Consider the following 17807-nt stretch of genomic DNA (forward strand, 5'->3'; position numbering starts at 1 on the left):
ATTAAAACTGGGACCAATCTGATCGTGTACGATAACATAATGAGCTCTCCATTTGTGTGGATATGCGTGTGAGCTGTATATTAGCAGAAACGGGAAGTTTATTTTCTGTCAGTTTGACTCCTGTAATCTTTATAAATAACAGCTCTTTCTGAGCTAACCTCTTGTCGGCTCTCCTCGTTCTCATTCTGCCCCACTCATCCAGTGAAACCTCTCATTATGTTGTGGGATGTTTTTGCAGCTGTTGTGTTTGTGTTGTCTCCTTGCCATCACAGCAGATGTCTGAGGGAAACACCAGCAATTAGCCCATCTGACTGCATCATAGCTGCTGGTGATAAACTCACAAGGAGCTTCTGATGGTGGGAAATATCAAAGCTAGAAGTCTGTTTAAAAAAAAACACAAACACATTGATGTGTGATATTTTGTAACACCATGCAGGATCATTGGATTGGAGTTATCCTGTTTTCAGGATTCTAGTTAGTTTAATTAGTTGGTAAAATAGTTAAAATATGGTTAGAACAGGGAAAAATATCTGAAGTAAAAAAAATACTGTCAGCTCTGTTTTTCTGTAAAAGCAGTAGAAATTTTTCTGGTGTGTTTCTGTTCGGGTGTAGCAACTTTTCTTGTGGCGATATCTTGGACTGAAGAGTCGTTGCCTTCTATTTGTTGTGTTTTTGTCTCCTCTTTCTGCTTTTCCCTTTGCTTTCTTCCTTCATTTTCTGTCCCCTCCAGTCAGGTCCAGCAAGATTACAATAGATTCCATAATTCAAAGTAAATAAATAAATGAATCAGATTATCAAGAGGAGCCTTATATGTCACGTACCAGCAAGGAGGACTCATAAATTATCAGAAAACCCAGGGATAGGTAATGGGGGTTTATTTAACAGACTGACGAATAGCAAGGTAATATTGAAACTGACGGTGATCAGAGTGTCCGGGTGGTGGAAGACAGCGGCAGGTGCATCCGTGTTTTCCGATGAGCAGCAAAAACCAAGTCCGTGATCTAAAGGGAGATTCCAGAGAGCAGTCCAGGGGTCAAACATACAGGGGGTCCAAATATTAGCGGAGGCAGAGTTACCAGTGAGGGAACGAGCAGAGGCGAATATCCAGGTTCCGGAACACAGGGTCGTCAACAGGCAGGCAGGCAGACAGGTTATACGGGAAACAGACAGGTAACAGAGGCTGGATACGTGCAGGGTGAAACCACGACGATCTGGCACTGGAGGAATGTCACAGAGCTGTATAAATAGGGCTTGGTAAAGGTGTAGCGCATCAGCCCCAATCAAGAGCTGGCGGAGATGAGGCGTTCAGGGCAGCTGAAAAAACTGAGCCCCACACCACAGACCATGACATTATATCCATAAACCTCCCCTTGGCAGAGCAAATTTGTTCGGCACAACACAGCAACCAAACTACCATTTGGCTTTCTAAGATGCGGGACAGAACAGGTTAAAAACAAAAAAAGAAAAAAAAAAAACAGATAAGAGACATAACCTGGATTAATATTGGCCTTGTATTTCCAAAGCGGAGAGCGCTGTGAGAGCGAAAGAGGCTACAGCTTGACCCGGAGCTAGCTGTTCTAGACAGTAAGTAACAACATAAACATTATAAGTTACTTCAGCATCTTCTACAAGATGGTGATCTTGTTTTGCTCAGTGTGTTTTGCACATTCATTCGCAGACGAGGCGAGTTTACACACTTTGTTTTGGTGCACAGCAGCAAACCTTCCGGTAAAACGGTTTAAACCCTTTGATGCCTGTTGCTGCAAACCACATCTGGCCTTCGTTTATTTCATTTCTTTTTATCTAATTAATTCATTGTACATAATTATTTACTTTTATTCACTCTTATTTATGCTTTTATTTTATTCATCTATTATTTCTATTGTATTTTATCTTATTCCAGTCCTTTTTCCCCCCCTGTATTTATTTTGTTGTTATATAATTGTAAATAAATTCAAGCCATATTCTGTTCTGCTTCACTTTATCAGAGTTTACCTTTGCAGAGATATGTTCACATTTTTTTATTTTATAGAAGTTTAGAGCTGCAACTGCATCATTTCAAAGGGATGTTCATACTCATACTAATTCAAGAAAGGCAACTGACAATAAATTATCAAGTAAATAAAATCATTGGTAGGAAGAATAAAAAACACTAAGGTGCAGTAACTTTACATTATGCATCCTTTTTTAGCTCTGAGTCCTGTACTTAAACATTTGCAGGCTGTCCACCTGAGGACAAAAGAAAAACTGTTCTTTTTGTTCATGCTTTCATGGTTCTCTGTTTGAGGGGAGATCAGCGAATAACCAGGGTGGGCTGGATTTCTGAGAATGGCTTCTGTGCATCTCTGAAGCTGAGCTAAGTGGATGCCCTCAAGCTGGGGAAGAAGAAATTCTATGATCCTCTGCTGGTTTGACTACCCGCTGCAGGTTCTTCCTGGCTGTGACAGTGCAGCTGGAGTAACACACTGTACAGCAGTATGACGCAGTGGACTCTGGTTCAGTGGTAGAAGTTAATCAGTAACTGTTTCGGCAGCCCACAGCAACATTGAGTTCTCAACAAAACAGCCTTGTTGGGTCGTTTTTATGACCTGTGTTACTTTAAGGCTCCAGGTAAGGTCTTTAGTTATGTGGACCCCTAGAAATATGAAGCTCATAACCCTCTCCACCTCCTCACCATTAATGTTCAATCCCCAATGCTTTGTCCACTTTTAGCTGAAATCAATGACCATTTACTTTACCTTACACCAGAGTGCCAGAGTGCAGACAACTTCACTGTAGGCTGCCTCATTGTTGTCAGTAATCAGCACCACAATAGTTGTAGCATCATCTTAACAAACCCCAATATTATCAAATCTCGCAAGTGCTCCCTTTACTAGTACTCCAAAAGTAATCAAATAAACCTTTTGTTTGCAGAAATAAACTTAGAACCTGTGGCCATGTCCATGTAAGCAACTGGTCACAAAGCTGAGTCAGAATGAGTTGTCACAGAAACCTAGCTTTCTTAACTCCACCTGGGTCGTGAAAGAGCTGGAAAAGGGGGAAAAGCATGAGGAATAACTGCTGTGTTGTTGTTGAGAATGTGCACATGCATTTTGTGTGTTATATGCATTCCTCTCTTGAAAACAATGAGAACATAAACATTCAGCAAAGACGATGCAAACTGCAGCTCTTCCCTGGTGAGTCTGCTTGATAAATACAGCACGTTTGTGCTGGGTGAAATGAGTCACATCAGCGCCTGCAAAACAAGCAAAGACGCCTCATTAAATCTAACCCAGAGTCCCCAAAGAGCAATTTCTAATATCTTACAGGTCTTACAGGTCTTCCCAATTGCATGTCAGGAGAATTTAATCGCCGGTATGTTAATGAAAAGCATGCCGTTGTGCGTTCACTATACAAAGAAACATTCAGATCAAAGTCTTACTCTGGGCTCCTGTACACCAAAGATTTTAAAATGTTGCTGCTGGTGTTCAACACTCTGAATAGCTCTGGTCCAAAATATATATCTGCACCTTGCTTTTAAGGCCTCCCCCCAATGGCAAGCCCCACACTCCAAAAATAAATTTAATTTTCTTTAACAGCACAACCCATCTAATTATCTAATTATATTTTTTAATCATTATGCACTAATGGCCTTATTTAGACTAAAAATCTCTTTTTAAAAGTGTCCGGGACAGGACAGCAGCAGCACAGTTAAAAACTTTATAAACACACAAACAACACACTTTCGAACTGGCTGAAGTTATAAAAACGAATAAAATAAAAACAAATTCAAAATTATTTAAAAAATAATATGGAATTCCCCAATTCAGCAGTTTATCAAATGTGTCCAATGAAGTTTCAAGTCTCTTTGTTGTTCCAGGCAAAAACAGCAACACACAAAAAGCCCCGTTGTTCCATCTCATTTCGCTCCATGGGGAGTGAAAATAATAAAAACTCCTGTGAGCAAAGGCTGTAAATAAACTATATGCTATTTCAATTTTCTCAAACTAAAATGTTTCAAAATTTTCTCTTTAGTTTGCTTTTATCTTCTTGTTTCTTGCTGTTATGTCAAATAACTATAAATTATTCAGGAATCTTAGAATGTTAAAAGAAAAAAAAATCATTTGTTGGTCTAAATATTGACCTCATATCAGCAATAATCCATCTATCACCATAGTTTCAGTGTATGGACATAAAAATACAGTTTAACAGTCAGAACGTTGGCTGTTGATGAAAATAAATTATTTTTAATTCATGTTGGTAGTGTCATGTTACTGCTCTCATGTCTCTGGGCATCACTGTGTTTAAAAATAATTATGTATATAACTGTGCCGTGCTCTGACATTAGTTTTAGCAAAAAGCTTGTCCACACCAAGTTCCTGCTGCTAAGAAACAACTATTTTGAGTTTGATTAATTTGAGTAAGGTGAAGTTGAAATGTGTTGAAAATAAAAACAAGAATTTGTGAAGTAGTTCTAATTTATGTGGCTTTTATCACATCAGGCTTCTTCCACACCTCATGTACTTACAGCATAATCAGTTTTATCAAGTTCATTTAAGTCCTGCAAGCTCAAATTTTTCCATCTGATTGTAATCAGGATCTCCTCCTAAAAAATCCCACATTATTTTCAGTGAAAACCCAAAGGTAGCATCCCGATTCATCTAGGAATTAATGTGTTACGTGCAAAAGTAGAAGGTAAAACGGTGATCCTCAGGTAAATATTTCAGGAACCCACAAGGCGATGTTTATAACTGACAACTTTATCAATGGTTAGAGTCAGAAGAATCTAGGGATAGCCCCCCCAGTTCACCTTAGAAACACCATGAGGATTCAGGAAAAAGTGAACCCCAAGATAGTTTATGATAGAAGAGTGAATACTTCATCTCCATGGAAACTACCAGGATCTTCAGGATTCATTTCCAACATAGACAGAGTCATAGGAGATGTGAAGGATCGAGCTGGTACAAGGCAAGGACACAGTTGGTTTCAAAACAAGAACGGGTTTTATTTACCCAAAAGAATACTCACACAAAAAGTTTGGGCCCTTAAAAGAGGTCAAATGAACAAAACTAAACAAAAGTATAACAATAACTCAGAAAACTTTAAACTAACTGTTTAACATGTAACTTAAAAGAAACCAAACACACACAAGAACCAAACTGACCTGACAAACATGAAACAAAGGGACACTTAAATACTGGCTGATCAGACCAGTCTACAACACATGAGGGGTTAACAAATACTAACAACTACATTAAACAATGACACAAAACCTAAACAGTTAGCTCATTATTACTTAACACAAGAATTACTCAAAAATAATACAAGAAATCAAACTAATCAAAACCCTAACAACCAAACTAAATGTTTAACGATATGAAGGCCATTAATCTCCCCTCCGGAAGGAGCTGACTTGGTCTGGGCCCATGGCACTTCCTGCTCCCTGGATTCTGCCTGTTGAGCTCACTGCTGCCCCCCAGCGTTCATCATGCTCCCCCCAGCACCATTAAGAGAAAAACATATGTTAAATACACAAACTTAAACAGAATTGAAAATACAATAGTGCTCCAATGTGCGCGCTAACAAAAGGGAACTAAAGCATTTCAACCTAATTTAAACCAAATATAAACAGTGTTAACTCAAACTAACATAACTGAAATGTGTTGGTGTAGTGGGGGTTACCGCCTTTAAATGTGGGGCTGTGTTGCCATCACAGGAGAACACATCGGCAGTCTGAGTTTTTTTGTTTGTTTTTTTTTTTTAGAGCTGGAATAAAACTTTTGACCATAAAAAAAGCAAAGACATAATTTATGATTTTGGCTGCTATCTTTCAGAGTTTTTGTCACACAATGATGAGACAAAATCTCATTCTTCAACCTCTACAGGGGAAGAAATGAAGAGGGGTTCCATCTGTGATGTTTGTTTTGTTCTAGGTCAAGGAACAATTCAGGTGGTATTTAGTTGACTAAAAAGACCGTCTCAAAACAATTGCATCATGTTATTATTTTTTCTTCTACAGAAAACAGCCTCCATCATCCTCTGTTAAAAGAGCCCCTAATACATTATTTACCCAGTCATGTTCAGTCCTTGTTCAGTCACATCCTTTCAGTATATTCTGTGTATCACAGCTTGCATTGAAATGACAGCAAAAGAAAAAAATAGGATTTTTTTTATGAATGCACAAATATTTCACTAAATCGAAATGGCAGACTTTAAACACCAGAAATCCACCCACAGCTCACAGGATTGCGTCTGCCCTCGTGAGTGTTAACATGTACATCTGTCAGGAGGGATTGTTATCCATCAAACACAGCACTGTGCTAATCTTTCTATTAGCCACTTTAAGTCACCGTGACAGGAGAGGAGATGGCATTAAGCCCGCTGTTGGACGCATAAATTCATAGACAGATGCAAGTTTAATCGTTCATATCAGCAGACATGCGCAAACACACGCGTGCATGCACAGAGGGAAATCTTCTTTCGTTGGCATTCACACATACTTTCAGACATGCTCACATGTGCACACGTTGATGTGTGCTCTGATCTGTGTGGAGCGGTTTTAAACAGCAGATGAAAAGCTCTGTGGCTGCGTCACGGTGTGATAATGGTTCCTATCTAGAAATGTCCTGTTCCTGTAAGACAGTCATCATTCTCATCAGTTACCTCCTGGGATATCACACACACACACACACTCTTGAGTCTGAGCACTCAGTGTTTCCGCCGTGCTGCCTTTGTACTTACCCTTTCATTGCACATTGATTTAAACTTTTTCAGCTTGGTTGGATTTCTTGTCAAGCTTGATCTTCCTCTTTTGCTTTACTCATGTCAGGTTGTTCATGTTTTTGTTTTGTGTGTGTGTGTGTGTGTTTTCTTACTCTGACATACTACAGGAGGTACTTCTGTGGTTTAATTTTTCAAGCCACTTAAAGGTGTGTGTTTTGATTTGCTTCACTCTGCTAAAAGTGGGCCAACACTTGCATTCATTAACATCTGCTTGTGTTCCTGTTTTTTTCCCCAGGTATGCAAGTTTCCTCAGCTAATAACATAGCCAGAATATACATTTCCCCTGACCTCTTGTCTCACTCCTTTATCTCTCGATACTGGAAGTTTTTTCCTTCTTTTCATCCCTTTCTGTTTTTGTCTTAATTAGATCAGTTAGAGATGGCCTGTTTATTTCTCACATTAAAGTGAAAATGTTGTTTAGCGACTTGGCAAGTTTTGCAGGTGAGGTAAAGAAAAAAAACACACAAAAAAAAAAACAATTTGCATTGAAAATTTAACCTACTTACAGTACCCCCTGGGGCTAATTGCTAATGATGGAAACCCTCTGTGTGAATATGGGTTGCTTCAGAGTTGCAATATTATGAAATGGAGGATTTTCTCTTGTGGACAAAAAATTTCCAAATCAAAAAGGATTTATACACCAAAGAAACTATGCTTAGTTTAAATGGCAATAGTAGCCTCAGGATCTGGGATCTATAGACTGAACCTGCTCTAACTCTTTGAAGCCTGTGCCTGTTTTTAGTCGTCTTTTCAAAAATGACATCCACATAATAAAACAAGTTTATCTCTGCAACCACAAGGTGTATCTAAATACTTTCAGAGTTTTAGTAAAGGGAACACTTGTTAGATGTGTTAAGATATGTTATGATGTGTAATTATCAATATATGTGTTTCTGGTGAAGTACAAAGAAAGATGGTGCATAGTATTATTTGAAAAATTCACTTCTAGGCAGGGCAGGTATTTCTTTTTGGCTTTATTGGGATACACATCTCTTGTTTTGGAATCTCCTGTTAAACTGTAATGAATGATTTAAGTAAACCGGAAAAGTCACAATGAAGTTAAGCTTACCAAACTTTTTATTTTGAACCACAGACTACAGTCATTTGAGGTTCCTCATCTTCTACAACAGGTTTATATTACATAGTACATATAGTACATGCTAACTCTGTAAAGTAAAGCAGTTTGAGTATAGACAGTTCAAACAAGGTCTCCAAAATGGCTGTTTTGGAACAATTTTGACTCCATCTTTTCTCAAAGTCCTGAAGTAGGAGAACTCAGGTTTTAAAACGTTAAGTTAGCTGGCAGTTGGAAAGGTTTTCAGATGTTTTCTGAGGGTCAGTGTCTGATCATGTGCTTTCCCCTAGGGCCACGGTTTAGGAGATCCATGATACGAATGTGATAATCTGTACTTATTTAGCGCTTCACTTCTCACTACCACAGAACATCTCTTGCAACAGGGGTCAGTTGCATGTACCCAGACCATGTGATTGAAACAGAAGTAACACAGAGTAAAACTCTTTTTTTAGTATTTTTATATGAACTTCTTCCAATTCATGACCATCCTCAGATTTAAGCTTGTTACATCCTCCCCGAAAAGCGAGAACTTTGTTCTTGTTTTCGAGGCCACAAGAACAAGAAAAACGTTTCTTTTGGTCTGACCAATTAATTTCCACGAGAAGCTTCATCCACATGGGGAGGGAGTAGTCTGTGTGTTTATGAGCAATGAACAATTGACCGGTGTTTTCATACTTAATGGGAAACTGCGTCCGTGGCAGGCCGGAGTTGAGCATGCAGTGGTGTCCACGTCGTTATATGCCACATGTTGTGTTCATTTTCGTACTTTCTCACCACCTCGATCAGCTGTTAATTAAAGCTATCTGTTCAGTCTTGCATCAGCAAAAATGCTCAGTAGCCTAAATAAACTTTTAAATGTTACCTGCGTATGTGAGGCTGTTTTGCCACAAGGGAACCCTGATTAGCAATGCTGCTACAACAGGGGAAAAAGGTTTGAGATATTGTGGATCATCATTTTTCCAAAGAATATGGAGATATGATTTGTGATCAGCCTAATGAACTACTGTTACTCCTTCTACATCAGCATGTTTGAATCCTCCATTGATGTAACTCAGGTAGGTTGTGGTGGTTAAATGAGGTTGAACTGGTATGAAAAGGCCCAAATTATGAAAAGAAAAAAATCTCACCACCAGCAGCAGCCTAAACTGTTGATAAAAGCCAGGATGGGATCCATGCTTTCACATTGTTTACACCAAGTTCTGACCCTACCATCTAAATGGAGACTCATCAGACCAGGCAACATTTTTCCATCCTATATTGTCCAGATTTGTGAGTCTGTGTGAACTGTAGCCTCCGTTTCCTGTCGTTGTTTGACAGAAGTGGCACTTAGTGTGATCTGCTGCTGTAGCCCATCTGCCTCAAGGTTTGATATGTGCTCAAAAATGGACATCAGTAAGGCATTTTGGTCCAAGTAATCCCAGTAAATTAGTAGTTTCTTAAAGGCTCAGACCACCCTGTCTTGCTCTAACAACCATGACTTGTTCAAAGTCACTTAAATCCTCTTTCATACCCCTTTCTAATGCTTATTTTTAACTTCAGCAAGTCATCTTGACCATGTCTTCATGATTTAATGCATTGATCTACTGCCGTGTGATTGGCTGATAACATATTTACATTAACAAGCAACTGTCTGATGTACCTAATAAAGTGACCGATGCATAAATGACTCATGTTTAATAGTTGCAACATAAAAAATTTAAAGGAAAAAGTAAAACTATCCTTCCCTGAGTAAATCATTTTTTTAAATATTTTACTGATTAACGCCAGTGGATAGCAGTGGCTATATAAGCATCTTTGCACAAATTACAGATGCAAAACAAAGCATTTAAAAGTTGGGAAGAGAAGTTAGATCTCACAATAGTTTGGTCCATTACCTTGTTTCTCCCACAGTTCTCTACCACATGCCGTCTGTGGTGGCTGAGCTCCAGTAAGCAGCAGCTTTACAAGCACAAAGGATGAGTGAGACATTTGTCTTCACATCCATCACTCACTACAATAAAACCCTTTTTAATTTTGAAGCAAGTGCATTTTGTTCGCTCCATTACCTCACTGCTGCAACAGAGAGGACACCTCTTCCTCACTTGTCTGTCCTCAATTTAAGTCATCATGACACGTAAATTTTTAACGCTCGTCACCTCAAATGCCTGACTCACCCAAGTCTACACTCTTCATTTATGTTCAGTGTTTAGTTGCTCATGTTGTGTTGTATTCATCTTTATGTTCGATTGGCAAAGCTACCTGTGTAAGTGCAGTTCAACATGTTTAATGAGCCACAAAGGAACTTTGAGAAGCTACTAAAGCTTTGTTCCTGCAGATTTAGACACACCTCAGTTAAATATTGTAACACTGCAATAGTTACCAGATATCAACAAGGATGTGTCCACAACCATTAAATTTTACACCTTGCAGTGTAAAATCTTAGATACACTTAGCCTCGCTATCTTTATAGAGCACTTTTCAAGCTCTAGAGCAACACAATGTTTTGCAGAGTAAAAGCAAAACCTGAAGGACAAAGTGAAGAGTATGTCTTTACTAACTCTTTCACAAATCTTTACATGGTTTTTCTCCTAAAAACTACTGAAAAGCTTCAAGCCCCATTTACATCAACATAACTCCCAGCTGTGGCATTTGGATTCACCTTTAACATGGATGCTTATTCTCTAGTTTGTTTTGATTAACATGTTCTAATTTTGATTTCTTAAGTTTTATTTTATTTGTTTTTTTTTTATTCTTTTTTATCTCCTTTTCATTAATCAAACCTCCATGTTGCCAAGTACAAGGACAGACATACATTTAAAATACAGACAGACATACAACTGGAATAAAGTGGGTTGAGTTTCAGATGTGTGATCCTCTCCTTCAGCCAGGTCATAGTGATCTAAAATGCTTAAAGTGAGGGAAATTGTGCTTCCTAATTTTTTAAAAAAAAAATTTAATTTTATCACATTTCACAAAAGTTCCAGCTTTTTTTTTAGCTATTGTTAAATATTTATACTGGCAGAGTCGTCATGGTGTGTCTCACTAACCAATCCTAACATCCGTTTGTGTCCTTGTCATCTGTGAGTTGTTTACCTACCATCCTACAAAGCAGGTTTAAATAAACTTCACCCTTAACTCTTGGCTTTTGTAATGGTAGATTTAAACATTATAACTTATCACTGAAACTTAACCTTCTCCATAAAAAGTGAGGAAAAGATCATTAGTACTGGAAGAGGTACAGTTTTTCTCTGACATTTTGCTTTGTCTTTTCATGAAAGATGTCATGAAAGACAACTCAAAGGGAAAAGCTTATGTGCACTAAACCAGATTCCTCTAAAGCTTTTTCCTGTTGACTTGCAAAGATTTGTTTAATCAAAATAATCAGTAAACTATAAAAGATGTTCTTGTTTTCTTTGGCATTATGAGTATGCAGCATATAAAACTTGACAGAATTTCCTACAACACCTCAAAAACTAGTCCAGAGTCCAGAATAAGAGAAAATTAAATTAAACTGGTTTAGATTACTTCTGTTTCATTCTTTGATGCAAACATGTTATCTTTAAAACAGCTAATGTTGCATCCAACAGAAAAACTTTCTCACATTTTTCAGTAATTTACCTGCTCCATGTTTATTTGACCTCTTCTTGACTACATCCTGTTGTCAGAGATGTGTGCAGGACAGAAGATATTAGCCTACCAAAATGACAGGAAGATGCTCAGCTAATATACTTCAAAGTATGAGAATGTAACAAGAACGTGAGAACAGCACTGTCCACTTTAGTGCTTCTGCTAATTTCTCCACTTAAAGACACACTACAGAACTTCTGCAGATTTTCTCAGTTTTGTGCCCCCAATCAACGACTGTTTTGGCATCCATCTTGCATCCTACTTGTACTGTAAGCTCTCTCCATCCATCTATTTATTTTCTTGCCACTTGTCCAGGGTTGGGTTGCGGGTGGCAGCTGAAAAGCCCAGACCTCCCTCTCCCCAGCCACTTCTCCCAGCTCATCCCAGAGGATCCCAGGTCGGGAGATTTAGTCCCTCTAGAGCAGCCATACTCATCTCAAGGCCCTCGGGCCAAATCCGGCCCATCGGGGACTGTTGACTGGCCCGCGATCATTCGTGCTCTGATATAAGATATTACACACAAAGTTGTCCCTGATCATGGTTTCTAATGTTCAATAATTTCTCCAACTTTCACACGAGGAACTGGATATAAAAGGAGTCCTCTTGTCAGTTTACAAATGACCCATTATGTTTTGGGGCCGTATCCGAACTCAAAACGACTCGCTATACACATGTTGACAATGTTCGGATCCACTTACGTATGCGAGTCGGGCTTTTCAGTGATGAATGTAATTAAGGACAAAAAGCGCAACAAACTCACTGACTCGCATCTCAACCAGTGCTTGCATATCGCCTTGACATCTCACAAACCATCCTTCAACAACCTCTCAAAGGACATGAGATGCATTATTTCACATTAAGAGGGGACTGTGTGTGATGCATTAAGTTAGAGCATCTGATCCCATACCTGTGTTTTCTGGTCCGGACTATTTCAAACATCTTTTTGTTCACTGGGACACGCAAACTCCACTAACACAGTGTGGTTGGCTCTCCAGTAAAAGTCAAGTTAAAAAAAAAAAAAACTCTGCTGTCTTCTTTGTCTCTACCTTTGTTTGAAATTAACTCTGTGATTAGAGGTCAACATCAAATGATGGTTTCCTGGATATTTAGCTGTATAACACTTGTAATAAAACATCTGTAAAACTGCTCAGGTCACATTTTTATCTTCTACTTTGGCACAGTTTCTCATCAGACCAATTCCAAGATGAATTGGGCTGCTATCCTCTGGTTTAACAGAAAATTATGTGGTTTTCTCTTAGGAGGAGATAACCATTTACATTTTCTACTTTGTTCCAGGTGAATTTACTCTGAAACAGCGACACATATATTGATTGTGACACTTCTGTAGTAATCTCACCTGTCTCTGCTTTCTTTTAAGACCAAGATTATACATATAGTCCTTGTAGTTATGAAGATATACCCCATTAATTTTGGGTATGTCATTTCAGACGAAGCAGAAAAAATAGGCCTTGTCAAGAAGTTAATAAGACAAGCTATTTTAAATTATCTGGTGTACTCACTTCAGTGACAGGAATTTACACTTTACATAGTCAGCTTCTCTTTTTTCCTTTCTACATTAGCTACAGCAGATGTGTTTTTGGTGGATTGTTTTTTTTAAGCCTGCTAAAAATATATAGTTACAGTATGATGTTATTTAGTTAGTTGGGAAACCTGAGTTGACTTTTGGAGCTGATATCTCCATGATCAGGTTGAGATACCTTGAAGGTATTTTGGATGTGTTGAATCTGCTTTGAATGTTTTAATCTAATTATATGAGATCTGAAAACTCCTGATGATCCAAGGTGGTCAGCATTAAACATGTTTGGAAAGTCCTTCCTCCTAAGTTGCCATCTGTTTCCCAGCAGAACGTGTACTACACCAGCTCCCAGCAGCTTCACCTAGGCGTGCTGAGTCCAACGATCGATGATGATGACAACAAGTGTCTGGTTGACGTCAACAGCAGACCCAGGCTGCTGGAGTGCAGCTATGCAGCGACCAAGCACATGAAGCTCACCTGGACGTTCACTCAGGTGAGCTTCAGTCATGCTAGATACGTTTAGATGTTTGTGGACTTTGATCTAACTGGTTTGCTTGTTAATATTCTGAATGAAGCTGGAACTTCCTTCATTCAGACTGAAAACTTTGTGGTTTTAAAATTCCATTTTTAAAAATTAAGTGGGGTTCAGTCTGTTTTTTAAGGACTTATCATTCATTCACTATATGATGTGAAAGGTGTTAAAGAAGGACATCTGCTTGGGTTGGATAATGAGCTTTTTATGCATCCACAGTTTGAAATTTAACAACCCTTATTTTTATTTTGTCAAATTTCTAATGTTGTCTTAGAGTGTCAAAGATAAATGGAGGAAGCTGGATAATTAGTTAAAGGAAGAGGACACTACAGTATTGAAGCTTTAGGCATCTCTGCTTTGTGCGTGTTTGCACATTGTTTTTGTCCCAGATATCAACCTGAATAAGAGGCTTCTTCATCATCATTCATCTCCCTTCTTCCTTAACATCCAGCATTCTTTAGATAACAGTGCTATCTCCCTACCCTCCAGCTCTTTGGGCCCCTCAGTGTCTGTAGTTACTGGGTAGACTGGCAGGAAAATTGGCCTCTAATTAGCATCAGCCAGATTCAGGAATCTCACTTCCAATTTATGTCAGAAGTCAAAAAGACGAAACCCATTAGACAAATCCCCATGGGGTTTTGAAGAGAGAAGTCTGTTTCTTCATGAGAAGTTTGAAAAAGTCAAATTAGGCCTCAAGAAGGAACTATTTCTAGCTATCTTAAAGAGCAGATCAAATGTCAGATGTATAAAAAATTCAAAAGACAAGGAGAATAGTGAAGGAAGAGTTCTTTTTTCTGAGGTCAATTTTATTCTTTATCTTTGCAAAGCTTAAAAGTTCAAGTTAAAATATTTAACTGTGCTTTCTTTTATTTCCATCAATATATCTATATTTTCTTTGTTTGTTTGTTTATTTTGCCAGTGTTGATGTTTTACAGATTTTGTCATTTTGACATTGATTATGCCGATCAGTTACCCTCCAGATGAAAAGTCAGCTGGTTTAAGAACATCTCTCAAAATCAAAATGTTTAAAAAGAATCATCCCAAAACAAAAAAAAATGCATTTTATTGTAAGATTTTAAACATACCAGCTTTTAATGTAGAATGATCAAACCCATACTTTTTAATTCTTACCAGAAGATTGTAGGTAAAAAATACTGTTTGCCTCAAAATGGAGTTTATGTGGCAAAACATAAAATAACATTTTCACAACGTTTATAAATGTAATTTGTTGTATTCAGGGCTCTAAATTAACTTTTTTTGTTTTTTTAACACCCCCCAATCTAACTGGTAGTTCCAACCAATCGGAATTTTTACTAACCAATTGACTTTTTAGAAAATAAACTGGCATATAAGTGAACTGACTGCATTTAATCATACATGTTTCCTTATATTGTTTTTATTTATTTGTTATCATGAAAATGCTGCAATGCAACAATGGTCAAACTATAAACTTTTTTTCTCCCCTCAAGGAACAAAGAGCCTTTTGCTCTGAACACATTTGGACGACTTTAAACCTAAGCTTGGGCTGGTGGTTAGCACCACAGCCTCACAGCAAGAAGGTCACTGGTTCCAGCCTTGGCCAGAGGGAGGTTTGATCAGTGGCTTTTCTGTGTGGAGTTTGCATGAGTTCTCTCCGGGTACTCTGGCTTTCTCCCACCGTGCAAATGCAATTGGTCACTCTAAATACTCCGTAGGAGTGTTAGTTAGCCCTGCGATGGACTGGAGACCTGTCCAGGGTGTACCTTTGTTAAGATTTAGTATAATTGTTTGTTTTACCATTGACCTATGAGGAACACATAATGTATGCTGGTGGCCTGCAGCTCTGTATGTTTTTAGTCAGAGGTTTGACTTCCCTACTTAGAGACAGGAGCTATAAAGAAGCAGCATAAAGGTGGCATTCTCTTGGAGGCAGAGGTGAAGAGAGAGGTGAGGTGGGAGCAAGGAAATAAAAGCAAAAACATGGGTGTTTGGTCGTGCTGGATAGATCAGAAATTAAGTAGAGTAGGTAGCATTTCATGTGAAGCGTGCAGTCAGTATTTCTGAATTCCTGATAAGAAGACCTTTAACAGCATTGAACTAAACTTGACCCTGAGGGAGCAGCCATCAAGACAGAGAGTAAAAAAAGATATTCATAAAAACCTCACCTGCAGTGGATGGTGTTTGGTGATGTAAGTGAATTTTCTGACACCCCCCTGTACTGTTGTACTGCTTTTACTTACCACTTTATGGGCAACAATTTCTTCCAGGTAACTCAATGAAAAAAGTTCTGTTTTGAAATGCAGACCACATGCCACACTTCATTAGATTTACTGCAAATCCAGAGTGCAGCATCAGGTCCAGCCCACTCGGAGAGGTTCCTTAACAAGAATTGTTTACTTTCTAATGAGATCAAAGCCTAGACTTCAAGCGAAACTGCACTTTTTTCTATTGATCACACTGTACTCTATTAACCTAAACTGAGACGGGAGCACAGCATTAAAAGTCTGTCTGGCTTTTTGGAGCACATTCTCCTGTCACATTTTTACATCTTTCACAGCATGAAGATTTAGATCATTTTCCATTTCTTTTGCAGGATTAATGCTGTTTAATCCACACTATTTATAAAAGATCTCAGTGCAGTTTCACAGATGTTGGGTCATGTTCAATTCATTGTAATCAGTAATTTATAACTGCTCCCCAACGATCACCTACTTTCTACAAGTTGTGAACACAGCAAATACTAGCTCATGTTTTTTTCACACTCTGCAAATACAGCTGTGGCTTCAGACGGTGGCATCATTGTTAAAACGCTGCAACTGACTTTATTACTAAATCTAAGTTATTGATATTAGTGCCTTTGTTCAGTTACATGAAAGAATATTGAGTTTAAGAATGCAAAAAGATTTCCAAGTTTTTTTTAAAAAAGAATCTTACAGCTGCGATCTGCATTATAAACCCCATGTTCCCCCATTCTTGCGAGTTAACTTATGAGGCATTTTAAGAGTTTTTTGTTCAACAAAGAAGTTCAACAATGTTCACAAATTTACCAGATAAGGTTTGCAAGAGACATAAAGGGTGGTAGTTCACATTCAGTGGTAGTTTTAGGTGGAAAAGTGAGACAAAGTATTTTTAAAGCTATGTTTTTGTTCAATCATGTTTTTACTTTTACCAGGAATTTGACTTGGTAAGTGTCTCTAAAGCAATTCTGACCTTAAAACTCTGTTTTTTTTTACTCGTTTTGATGGCACATTGACATTTAATATGCACATTCCTGGAATCATCGTTGCATTGCACCATCCCGAGGTTGAGAAACCACAAGAGCAAGAGATTAGGCAGTAACCAACATCTCAATGACTTTTAGTAGTTAATAAGAGCTCAGAGAAGAGACAGGATGCAAAACAGATGCAGAATTTGTCTTCATAAGGCTAGCAGCCACAGTAGCAAAAACAAAAATCCCTAAAGCACAAATTTATGTTTTACTTTTGCTGCTCTGAGGTCAAAAGTTTTATTTATTCATTTTCTATACAGGTGATTCTATTTCAAAGTTGTGGGGAAACTGGAGTCTATCCCACCAGTTAGCAGACAAGAGGCAGGGTACATCCTGGACAGGTCAGCAGTCTATCGCAGGGCCTACACATGGAGACAAACAACCAATCACGTTCAGTCCTAGGGACAATTTATGGCCCTTTCCCACTAGTACCCACTTATGGCTCAGTTATACTCGTGCGGTGTCTGCGTCAGGTCAGTTACGCCGTCAGGCGCTGCCTAGGTCCGCAGATGCTCAACGCATCCCTCTCCCAACCAGACTTGTAGTCCGGCTGCACAAACGCAGTGACACGGAAGTAATCCATTATGATTGGTCAGTTTGTGATTACGTGTTTCCGGATTGTTGGATCTTCTCACTGAACAACTGAAATTACGTCTCTTTTATCTTTTCATTTGTTTGCACTGTACAGTGTTCAACAAATGGATGATTTCTTTGTCTGCTTCCACAATCTCTCAAAGATACTGCATCATGTCAGCTGCCATTGTTGTTCTAAAACAGGAAATACTTGCCGAAACTGAAGCAAACCATTGAAGAAACTCCACCCTGTGGATTTACCAGCCGATACCAGCCCTACTGCCACCTGCAGATCCAGAAAAGAAACTGCAACATGACGCTGTTACCCTCCGATCTAGTGTATATACACACATATCATCTGTGTCAGCTACGCAGACCTGACCTGTTGCTGACAGCACGCGAGTATAACTCCAGCTTTACCCTACCTTAATTCAGCCACCACCACACCACCCTGATTTCATTTGTTCAGATTACT

At 38.6% G+C, this 17807-nt stretch overlaps 1 protein-coding gene across 3 annotated transcripts in view; it reads left to right on the forward strand.

Annotated features, from left to right (window-relative positions):
* The window catches only part of LOC121647915 (polypeptide N-acetylgalactosaminyltransferase 18-like), a 209589-nt gene that overhangs the window by 174342 nt on the left and 17440 nt on the right, over nt 1–17807 (forward strand). For 2 of the 3 annotated variants that reach the window (XM_041997737.1, XM_041997735.1), the window contains exon 10: nt 13306–13473. In XM_041997737.1, the coding sequence (XP_041853671.1) occupies nt 13306–13473 (168 nt within the window). The remainder of the gene's footprint in view (nt 1–13305; nt 13474–17807) is intronic. The other variant, XM_041997736.1, reaches the window with a different exon arrangement.

Source organism: Melanotaenia boesemani, chromosome 10 (assembly GCF_017639745.1).
Source record: "Melanotaenia boesemani isolate fMelBoe1 chromosome 10, fMelBoe1.pri, whole genome shotgun sequence".
In the NCBI taxonomy this organism is placed as follows: domain Eukaryota; kingdom Metazoa; phylum Chordata; class Actinopteri; order Atheriniformes; family Melanotaeniidae; genus Melanotaenia; species Melanotaenia boesemani.